We start from the raw sequence: 12,319 nt of genomic DNA, 5'->3' as shown, positions 1-12,319 counted from the left end.
TCGAAATTAACGATGTCCCGACGTCCCGGGGACCATAAAAAATGCTTCCGGGACACAATAGAATGATGTCTGGGACAACTCTGGGACAGTAGAAAAAATGGCAAAGCAAATTTCAAAATAGGTACTTTTTTCCTAAACTGTTCACATGGGAATCTAAACGAAAAGAATAAAATACAGAATCTGGCCTATACAAAATTAACCTGGCATGACGGGCAGCTGTCAAAAGCAGCGTTAGCCAGCTGATCTGTAAAGAAGCGGTTTTGTACACGCAGCCTTACAACACTGTTTAGGCTACTGCTCTTCAAATCACTGTAGGCTACAATGTTATTTTTGGTACAAATATAGTAAGATACCCAAATGGGCTGGGTGCTTGCGTTTCCTTAGGAATCTGCCGTATTGGTTAAATTAATATTGTGACTTATAGGCCGACACAAAAATAGGGCAAGGGCGGTAGGCCTAATGGGTCACTTTCCGATATAGAGGTTAACAAATGGCATTTGTTTTCATGACACTGAACATTTTTGACTGATAGTGTAGGCCTAAGGTTACACTGGTGTTCTAAAAAAAAAACGAGATGACAGTCCTCTCTGACTAAAACGGTACGTGTTTTCTGTCATTGACAGACAAACGTCACCAATATCATGCTGAGCTAAATAGCCTACTGCAACTGCGATTTGACAAAACGATAGTGTTGCAAGGTAGCCTATAACAATGAAAACAGTTATTGAAGTTAGCATTTGACGTTTCGGGCTGTGGCAGTTCTAAGGGTGTCCAAACCGCGCCCGCCATGCACTTTAATCCGCCCGCCCCGAGCATTTATTAGTTTACCAAATTATTAAAATAGGCCATTTCGCTATTTTTCCAGCAATAGACGACGTTGTGGTTAACTTTAGGCTACTGCAAACTGCTTTACACTCTTCTTAGAGAACGTTTACAATGTCAAAACAGCTTGTTACATCGAGATGCATATTCTAACTACGTTTTGCTAATTCATTTAATTGGGAACGCATTTGAGGGTGAGAGCGTGGCAGGAGAGTAGCCTATCTGACAGCTTTGTGGTAATTTCCCACGCTAGGCTACTTATTGTTTTCACTGAGATCTGTGGCCATGACATCACACCAAACTGACATTGAAATTAAAGACACGTGAAAATAGATTATTGACGGAATGTTTTACAACCCTGTCCGTCAAAACGATGGACAATGAATGTCTAGTGAAAATGAGTGTTGTGTGAAACAGCAGATGATTAATGAAATGGTGTTTTAATAAATTGTTCAGAACTGACATGGTGGACCAGAACGAGTTAATTAAGTGATGCAAGTTACTGATTATTATGCTGTTTATTATGTAGAATGGTAAAAAACAAGAACTTGAATTTGGGACACTGGTGTTTAAGTCCGGGACAGTGCCAAGTAGAATTCGGGACAGTGAGACAGCTGCGGGACACTGAGAAAAAAAGTTAATTTCGAGCCCTGCTCACTGGATAGGAAGGCAAGCTCTGATATGCTGCTTGAGATGTGAATGAAAGATGCTGGCGTGGTGTAGCACCAGCTGCTGGCTCATTCTTCATCTTGTCGGTCAGGGCCTTAACTGCCTCCATAAGGATCCTGTTCTGCTCACTCAAAGCTCGGATCGTGCTGTGTGCGTCTGCACCTGAAAGAGTAGGTGTAGATTCTAAGGGAGTATACACAGTACTTCTGTTGGCCCTGCCAGCTCCTCCTCCAAGTGTAGGTTCAGTGGCCTGACCTTGCGTTGTCGCATGCTCCGCATCCTGAGCATCATCTGCTTCCACAGATAACTGATCACCGAACTGACGACGATGAGCAGTATATTCAACTTCAAATTCATCCAGGTGAGCCGGTGGGCGGATGGTGCGGCGGTGCATCGATGACTCAGGGTCAAGCTGGTCTTGGCCTCCAAATATCTTGTTCCTCAGTAAACACCGATCCCGGGTTTCGGCACCAAAAATTGTAGAAAAGATAGTTCGGGATGGGTGTGAACACTAAGGGTCATCCGATTAGAGTGAAAAAAGAATGAAGGTCCAGACAGCCAGTTTCTTCTTATTCTTGTATTAAACTGTTGGCAGCACAAGGCACTTACATTGCATAATTATTGTGTGTGGTTCTGTAAGTTAAGCACACAGAAAATCGTATCCATTAACATACTATGTAATGTTTCCAATACATATTAAATTATACAGTGTACAAGCGCCCTCTTGAGGCCAAAAAAAAGACAGCATATCACCGTGCCTAAGAAACGTGATTCACACGTGTAATCAAGCTGACCATCATACAACGGTATATCTGTTAGCCTACACTTATAACCATAACAATAAGACCTTTGTAGTAGCAATAATAGCATGGTACTGCCTCAATACAAGAAAGACATACAGTAGCCCTGTATAATGGCGAAAATAATGTTCAAACGAACTTAGCAAACTTACATTATACTTTGCATTAGCAAAGGGAGCTAAGCTGATTTACAAACGGTTTAATGCAGCTTCATTATTAAAGTAAATCAACATCATCATTACAAGCATGAAACAAAGATACAATTATGAATGCAAAGGTTTACTTACTGAATAATGGACGCACACAAACTAGAAGACAACCTCCTAAGCTGCTACTCCATCCCCATACTCTCGGTGCTTAGACTGAAAAGAACGTAACTACGTGACACAAGTCACATGACCCATTTTAATACCATATAAGGTCTGGTAACAGAACTCCACTATGTGGCCTTTTTAACACCCAGCAACTCCTGATGATGCATTCAATCGGATCTTTCTTATATGTGATTAGAAGCATTATTAGATTAAACGACCATAGAGCCACCATAAGCTAATAACTTTTTCACTAGTCTTATAATACCGGTACAGGCCTTGTAATAAATAATATTGACAGATGCAGTAATAATTCCTAGCAAACGTTTCCTCTGCACTGTAGCCTGAATGTTATTCTTCTTCTGTAAGTCGCTTAGGATAAGTCTGCTAAATTAATAAATGTAAACTTAGCTGCTGCTCCTTTTCTCATCATTTATCTTATCTATTTAATTTGGAAGGACTTGCATATCTGAGTAAATAATAACTTTTTTCATAATTCGCGTGGATGATTGTTCTCAGTTATTTCGTATTATTGTAGCCCATGAATTAATGTAACATGTTTAGATGATCTGGACGTGTTGAAAGCATCCTTTTCACGAACATGAGTTTGAAAGATCGGAAGGCTCATGACATAAGAGCATTCTTTTGTGCTATGTAGCACGAAGCATTCAGCCCCTGAAACTGGATTCAGCTAGTGTATGGGCTCAGGAAAAGTCTGATAACCATTGTCTGTGAGCAAAGTTTAATGCTCCATTCACAAATCCCTTAGCCTGACGTAGTCATACTCAATTCTAGTCAGAATATGAGTCTGATACTGCTCCATTGGGACAAAATTATGGGCCGTGTTTCAACCGATACAGGGGGGAAATGCCTCTGCATTCAATTGGATAGACCTAACCAATCAGAGCAACGAAATAACTTACCGTGAGGTGTAGGAAGAAAACACACAAACCATCCTTCTTCTCCACAAATGCCTTGACATTGTTTTCTGGTCTTTTGTAAAAGTTGGTGCCGTCAATAACCCCTAGCCCCTATTCTGTTGAACACTGATATGCTACAAACATGTTAAACAGCTGGGAAAGGCTGTCGCAAATCCCTCAAACAGGTGGTCAATCAGAGATTTCAAACGAACGAGGGAACATGTCGCAATGCAACAGTGCTGTTTTCCCTTGATGAAAGTGAAACCACGAGTTTTCCCACATCGACTTTGGCCAAATTTTCAGAAATAATTGTTTTCAGTGATAAAACCTCATTAAACTAGATGTACCGCAGAGCGGTACAAAATATGACCGCCGCCCAGTCCAGCACATTTTTTCCACAAAAATAAATCACGCTGAAAGGCCTATGTGATTCTGTCTCACTAAATTGCATTATCCACACTCTCCATTCTCACTGGTATCTGCTAGACAACAAGTACCAAAACATCATTAGTTCATAGATTTCACATGTAAAGTTCATTTTATACAACCCCACCCCCATCTTGCCTGTTCATAATTCTGAGAAATTCTTGAATTGTGTGCATGTTTGCGTGTACATGTTTATGTTTCAAATCAATGTTTATGTGTCAAAGTCAAAGTCTGCTTTATTGTCAATTTCTTCACATGTCAAGACATACAAAGAGATCGAAATTGCGTATCCCACGGTGGAGACAAGACATATTTTACCAATTAGGTCCACAGACAAACATAACGTTCAAGTAAACAATATAAAAGAGTAAAAATAAGAAGGCACATACAGTGAAGAAATAAGAGCAGCAAAATTTGGTTGAAATTGTGCAATTGTGCATACAGTAGACAGTCAATATAATAGTGCAAAAGTCAGGCCAATAAATGGCTGAGGTAGTTTTGTTTGACCTAAGTATGCAAGTGGCATAGTGGTGCAAGTTATGTAAGAGCAGCAGAAGTGTTCAGGACAACAGGACAACAACAACAAGTTGCAAAGTGTGCAAGTGGAGTAGTGCAAGTGGAGTAGTGCAAGGCAGCCATTGTGGGTCCAAAAGTCCAGGATGTTATGTAGCTGAGGGTGGAGGGGAGAGAGGGGGGAGAGAGTTCAGCATCCTAACAGCTGTGAAAGCTGTTAGTGAGTCTGGTGGTGCGGGAGCACAGGCTTCTGTACCTCTTCCCAGAGGGCAGTAGATCAAACAAATTGTGAACGGGGTGACTTGCATCACTCACAATTGTGGTCGCCTTGCGGGTGAGGTGGGAGGTGTAAATGTTCCAGCTGTGTTCACTATGCGCTGCAGGGCTTTCCTGTTGTATTCAGTGCAGCTTCCGCCCCACACAGCGATACAGCTGGAGAGGATGCTCTCAATGGTGCCTCGGTAGAATGTGTGTGCGTGTGCGTATGCGTGCTTGTGTGTTTGCCTGTGTATGTGTGTTTGTGCATGTGCATGCATGCGTACATATGTCTACTGTGTGAGTATGTGTCATACGTATGATTACTGTGAATGTATGTGTGTGCATGTGTATCACCATATGCACATGTGTGCACATGAAATGGGTTAACATGACCCCTGGAGGCAAACATACAGAAACAATTGGTCATCCTAGGCCCTACGGTTCTCAAGATATTCACAGAAAACTGTGTCTGCCCTACCCTCCTTTCGGGGGGTCCAGTACAGCAGGGGGGCTACAGATCAAAACAAAAAACGATGGTTCCATGCTATTCATGTGGGGTTACATGCCCACCAAGTTTCGTGTACCCCGGTCTTTCAGTGTCCTGGGAATCCTTGTTGGTGTACGGTCACTAAATGTACACATAAATTATTTTATTGTAAGGCCCCCCATGAACGAAAAATGTACACAAAACTTGGCATGCATTCGGAGGGTGTCATAATGATCCTACACTTTCAAGTTTGTTCAGTTTTGACCATGTCCGCTAGAGATATTGTGATGAAAACACCTAATTTTTTGCTTTTTAATTTTTAACTAGGTGGCGCTATACATGAAATAAGTGGTAATGGGATGGGTTGACATGCCCCCTTAAGACCAACATACAAAAAAAGGTGGACCTCCTAAGCCCTACGGTTCTCGAGATATTCACAGAAAACTGTCTCCAGCCACCTACAGGCCAGTTGGTGTATAGTAACATAAATTAATTTATTGTGTGGCCCCCCATGAACGGAATTCCACGAAACTTGGCGTGCATTCAGAGGGTGTCATAATGATCCTACACTTCCAATTTCGTGCAGTTTTGACTATGTTAGGTCACAGATACCTCGCGATTACAACATCTCATTTTTACTTTTTGTGTTTAACTAGGTGGCGCTATACATGAAATGAGTGGTTATGGAATGGGTTGACATGGCCCCTTGAGATCAACATACAAAAAAATAAATGGTCCTCCTAAACCTTACGGTTCTCGAGATATTCACAGAAAACTGTGTCTGCCCTACCCTCCTTTCGGGGCGTGCAGTCCAGCGGGGGGGCTACAGATCAAAACGAAAAACGATGGTTCCATGCTATCCATATGGGGTTACATGCCCACCAAGTTTCGTCTACCCCGGTCTTTCAGTGTTCCGGGAATCCTTGACGGAAATTTGGACATGCGAAAAAGAAAAGAAAAAAAAAATCTGACTAAACCTATATGATGCTGCGCGGCGGTCATAATAATATGCATTTTCCATATGGGGTCTTAAAAGCCAAGTATCCATCTAGCCACAGCGTTTTTGTTTCAAACATAAGCATAAGTGCTCAGATGACGTGATAGACCAGGCGCTGTTGCTCACGTAGGGCCTCATTACAGAAAAATATCCTAACTGCTTATCCTATCTTAACTTAAGTTTCAAAGATAGGACACAGCCATGAGTTAAGGAACTGCTTCTGTAATAGGAAGATATCTTCCTATTACAGAAGCAATTCCTTAACTCATGGCTGTGTCCTATCTTATCTTAACTTAAGAAATCCTAACTGTAACTGCCAGTTAGATTTTTAAATCGGCAATCATCCGGTCATGCCTGTTTCTATGATTAGAATGTATACCAGACTGCCTGTATCTATGATTAGAAGGTCAGGTTGCAAAGACTGTGTTCTAAAGAATCTTTGACAGTTGGTTGCTCAAGATGGGAACCATAATATCAGAGAGAAATAGGTTAGGCCTATATTCATGTGGGAAGCAAGTGTGTCAATATTGATTCATTTGATGTGCAGGATAAAAAGATGAAAAACTAAAATACATTAGGCTAATTATGGTAAAAAATAGCCTAAAATTCTGTTATAATGATTAATATTGTTGTCATTTTAATATTGTCATTAATATGTTATAACTGTTATAAATGTTCACTTAATTAACTTATTCGGTGTAATATGCTTTAACAGTCATGTTCCTCATCTTGTCATAGGCTAGGCAACAACCCAACAAGACTGTTGCAGTCAGTTTTTTTTATGGCAGTTATTTTGAATTTAGGACAGGGTCTGTGCCATCCTAAGTTAGGAAATTCTTGAGTTGGGATGGTTCTGTAATGGCCCAATTCCTATCTTAATTTAAGATAGGATTTTTTCCTAAATGCAGTTAGGAAACATGCTTCTGTAATACCAAAAATCCTAAATGCCATCCTAAACTGAGATAAGATAGGATTTCATAGTTAGGAAGTTTCTGTAATGAGGCCCCTGTCCATCATCGTAAAGCCCGATTTGATTGGTCCGCCCTATTTGGGCGAGCATACTTGCTCCACAAGGAGCAATGCCAGACCGAACTTCCCGACCTCAAATGTTGTGGGCGGGACTAAGTTCGGAATGGCACCCAGGCTACAAATCCCTGGCTTTGTTTTAAAAATAGAAATAAGTGTTAAGCTTTAAGACATCCTTACGTTATTAACTTGTGAAAATATGTAGCCTGTATGTCGTTTAAATTGTGTAAAATCACGTTTAAAAGTGACTAAGATTTCCTGTAATTTTCCTATTTAAAACTTGTCTCCTCTCAAATTAGACAGTGTATTAAGACCAACGGAAAATGAAATGTGGCGATTTTCTAGGCTGATTTGACAAGAAACTATACTCTCATTCAGGCGAATAATTTCAATATTCTCAGTTAAATCAGAGACTTTCTAATGTGGAGACACAGCACTCAAAAAATACTCCATAGAAATGCATGGGGCTAGTTTGTCACGCCAATATGGCCGTTGTCTACACATATCCCACCCCTTCCTCGGCAAAACGTTGACATGTGAATACATTGAGCCAATCATATGGTGTGTTGTGAAGACATCGTGCCAATCATGTGTTGTGATCTCGCCGCTGGAGTAAGATTGGTGTCGGAAGCCTTGCGACGCCAAGAAGTTCGACCCAAAGACTGTGCCCGATGAGTGCCCATAAAACGTTGGTATATGGCCGCCGAGTGGAGGGACTTGCCTAAAAGGACTTTGGTTAAATATAGAGTTGACATGATTTGTATATCATAGCATTCTTTTTTTTATTCACATTAAAGATTATTAAACTTCAAGAGTGCTGCTGCTCACTGGGTGCTTGACTAGTGTAATCATTTAATGTTGTTTTTATGTGTTTTAATGATTATTTTTTTAATCACTTTTAAACTATTGCCCTTTTTATGTGTTTTAATTATTACATTTTACAACTATTGCCCTTGTATTATTACCTTGTGTGTTTTGTTTTTTCCCCTTCATTTTTTTATTTATTTTTAAATTTAATTTCTAAACTTTTCTTTGACTCTTCTATGCCTTCTCTATGCTTTTCTATGCCTTCTATGCTTTTATTATATTTTTATTCCTGTTTGCTTGTGTTGCTATGTAAGCACATTGAATGACCTACAGTATATAAATAAAGTTTGACTTTATTGACTTGACTTGACATTTTACAAAGTGTCCCAACGTCGGATTTTGGGTTGTGTTGTGACAATCAATGGAACCCAGCGAAATCCTTATTTGATTGATCGTGTACAACTTCACACCGGGCCCGGGTGAGACACTGTGCCAACGGGCCTTATACCCTCATCATTTACTGTGGCACTTAAACACATTTTCTTCACATGGTGCACGTTCCCCGCTGTCATAGATGGCAGGCACACACTTAAACTGATACTTCGATGGTCATGTTTAACATAGCCTTATAGCTTGACGTTATTTTTAGTTCTGAGATTAGCCTACCTCAGGCGCGTCACCAAGAGTTCAAAACATTCAAAGCTTATCCTTAAAATCCTTCTGCACACTTTCAGTCAGAGAATAGGGCTTTCACTATGCCTAAAACATGCATTCATCTGTGCTCAACTATCTGGCTACAATGAAACATTCTCCACCAACCTGTGAGCCTAGCTAGTCACATCAGTAGCACGCTGAGGTCCTTCTCATCTGTTGTCATCAGCAACAGGAGAGTCCTCCACTGATATCCTGCTCATCATTGCTTTGATTAATAGCGGAGTGGCAGTGGAGAAGTGTGGAGAATTCCCGGTGGGCCAGTTGCGTATTTGGGCTGGGCCCAGGCTGCTAGAATGTGCATTATATTGCTGTTTTATATTTTTTTTTGCTCTGCTCTCCAACAGCCTGCACTGTGCAACTCCTTTCGTTTTTAGGATGGTAATTACATTCATAGCCTTACTGTAAGTCTTTCTTCAGTGATTTAGCAGTTTCCAGAAGATGACAATCATGTAAGACCTGTGCGTGCTCTCGCTCTCTCGTGCACATGAAAACTGTGCGTGTTGTAGTTTAGGCTATATATCAACTGCTTTCCTTTTGCAACCTAATCACTTCAATATGTTATTGACGTTCTATACAGAGGGTTTAGAGAGAAAGAGAAGTGTTTAGCCGCTTCACAAAATAATAGGCTGTGTCAGTCTAGTTAAAATGATATTCGGGGCTACGTTTGGCATGGGCCCCTCATTCCCCCGGTCCCGACGAGACTGATCCGAATTTATTTTTCATCGCATCAAATTCTGTCCTTGGTGTGTAAAGTAGTGGTGGGTCGGTCGCGAACGAATCAGTTTGTTTGAACGGGTCTTTAAAATGAACGACCTGAACTGATTCGCCTTTCCAGTTCTTGTTTGTTCTTTCGTTCGTCGCTGAACGCACACTGACCTAGTGCTGCTGTGAATGCCTATGGCACAGCTTCCTAGGACGAGAGCCAAACCAATCGTATGCTGTTGTCTGTGTTGTTTCTAAAACATTCTCATCGAATTAGCCAATGAGGGGCATGAAAGCATAGCAACCGTTTCCATGAAAAAAAAACAAATGGGCTAGTGAGCCTAGTGGGAGAGCATACGATAAAAAAAATAATGATAATGGTTTACATTAACAACTCCATTTTACATTTCAACATTGGCATTTACATTTAAATATCTGTCTAATGGTAAATGCATGCTGTCTTTTGTATTTTCTGTGTCATGTCAGGTTAATAAATGTGTCTTAAATCTGTCTCGTTCGTTTGTTCATTCGTTCGTTCTCACGCCAAGACCCCCACCTGTTTCACTTCGGTCTGTCGTTCTCGTTCAGTCAGTCACTCGTTCTTGGCTAGAAACAGAGTGATTATGGCTCTGTAGCCTAGGCAAAATGGGGACTTGAAACCTTTTCATCAATATAATCTTTCTGCCAAGCCTTTAAACATGTTTGTCGGCATACTGGGTCTTTGTTCCTTTATGAATGAACACATTTTTTAAAAAGAAATTAGTCTACTCTATTTACCGTCAATTTAATGTCAAGGTAAATGAACACATTAGCTACTGCTGCGTTGTCTAAAAGTACACATAATCATGAAGTTGCAGCTATGTATTTGCCGCTACTACTACAGTGTTGTGTTGACCGTTTGCACAATTGTTTGTGAACGAAGAGCTGTGAACCTGCATTCCATGATTCACCACTGAACTACGTTGTACCGGAAATGCGACTGAACGAACGAACGAACGATTCAGAACTAATCATCTTGGCGAACTGAACGACGAACTGAACTGTGTCATGAGAACGAACGATAAAATCCACCACTAGTGTAAAGACAAAGAACACATCTTTTAATTACCCACGTGATTTTTTATGAATATTTTGTCCAAAAATTTGGACTTGGTGTTAGTGGGAAACTCATTGCATCATCGATGCATTTTAAGCCCCCACCCCAAAAAAACAAAACAAAACAATAAACAGCAAAAAGATGATGTCCTTTTTAATGGTCTTACTACACATTTCAGTACCACACGGTTAACAGGCTTTTAACTAGTTACTCTAGTAGCTCTTAAGGATTTGGACATTTATTTTACTTCTTACTTTGGATGCTATGTGATTTGATGGATAGTAGAAGAGATGCTTGCTCCTCTCCTCACTAACAATTTCCTCTCTTTCTCAGGTACTTTCTGTGCTTTGGACATCTGCTTGTCTCAGCTGCAGGATGTTGGAACGCTAAATGTGTTTCAGACAGTTCGCCGGATGAGGATGCAGAGAGCCTTTAGCATCCAGACCCCAGAACAGTATTACTTCTGTTACACAGCCATTATTGAGCATGTTCAAAGACAAGGTTTGCTCATAGAAAGCCAGTGATCTCGCCAGAGTTCCCCTCTCACATTCCACTGGACTAATAGAAGCTGCTGAAAGCCTTTTTAAGGTTGCTTCAACTACTTTACGGAGCTAAGTGGCATTTCTTGAATGAAGATGGCAGTGAACTGAAAGCGCTTGTTTCAGCGTAAACCTGCAAATTGGAGGAATTGGAGTGAAAATGATGTGAACTTCTCCTTCACTACTATAAAGAAATGTCTACTGTATCTGTAATGCTGTGGCATTGAATGATGGGTGGTATAATTATATGATTTTCCTTTTAATGTGTGTTTGTCACACATGTAACTCTATACAGGTGATCATGTGTTGCTGCTAGCCATATGTATTGATGGTAAAATAATTATTAAGCAGCTTCCATTAGTTAAAGGAAGCTTTAGAGCAACACATCGCCATAGGCTTTATTCATATTTTTCATGTACCTCTCAGAAAGTGCCATGAATATCTTTGTGTGTCTTGTTTTTATTAAACAATACAACATCTTTATTTTGGCACACAAACAGTATAATTAGGTTGTTGTAGAAATTATTTATCAGCTGTTCCTGACTCCATCGAAATATATTGTGGATTGGATATTCCATTGACTTAGTACAAGGATATCCTTTTTCTGAATTGCTACTTATTTTATTTTGTTTCCTTGAAAGAGAAATGGCCCAATTTTAACCAACTATAATCAACCATTTAGCCACTAATTTTACAGAATAGATAGTGTCACTGCTATGTGTTCTGTTAGTCAAATCACTTATATGTTGTACCAAACTCACTCTTTGTTTTCAAGTATATGCATGTTTAAGGACATTCGCTTTGCTGTAGGTGAAAATTACACAGCGGATATTTAATCCTCAGTAGATGTATACTGTCTAATGCAAGGTATAAAATGAAATGGGCGTAACTATAATTGTGTTGTTTGTTTTTTGTAGTTGCATACTGTGGTGACACTGCTTGTTTTTTTCCCCCCCTGGTACTAGGTGGCACTAACCAAACCATATTTTGCATATCATGTAGAGTAAAAAAATTATAGAATCACTCAATCTTGAGGAAAAAAATATGGAAGCACAAACCTAAAACATCATAATTAGGGGTCCAAGTGGGACTCCTATTGTTTTTGTTCTGATTTTTAATGAAATTATTTTTTCGCAGCAGAACCGTTTCTACAGCCATTACCGTAATAGGTACAGACTCACGCATGATCAAACAGGAATTACCCATTTATGTCCGTAGGGGGCACTATAATA

At 40.1% G+C, this 12,319-nt stretch overlaps 1 protein-coding gene across 1 annotated transcript in view; it reads left to right on the top strand.

The window, feature by feature from the left end:
• The window catches only part of ptpn9a (protein tyrosine phosphatase non-receptor type 9a), a 70,857-nt gene extending 58,875 nt beyond the window's left edge, over positions 1-11,982 (top strand). Inside the window, exon 13 of the mRNA XM_048256485.1 lies at positions 10,882-11,982. Within this exon, the coding sequence (XP_048112442.1) occupies positions 10,882-11,072 (191 nt within the window). The 3' untranslated portion in view covers positions 11,073-11,982. The remainder of the gene's footprint in view (positions 1-10,881) is intronic.
• Positions 11,983-12,319: the final 337 nt, after the last annotated feature.

Source organism: Alosa alosa, chromosome 11 (assembly GCF_017589495.1).
Source record: "Alosa alosa isolate M-15738 ecotype Scorff River chromosome 11, AALO_Geno_1.1, whole genome shotgun sequence".
Lineage (NCBI taxonomy): Eukaryota > Metazoa > Chordata > Actinopteri > Clupeiformes > Clupeidae > Alosa > Alosa alosa.
This window is presented reverse-complemented; position numbering and strand designations above follow the sequence as displayed.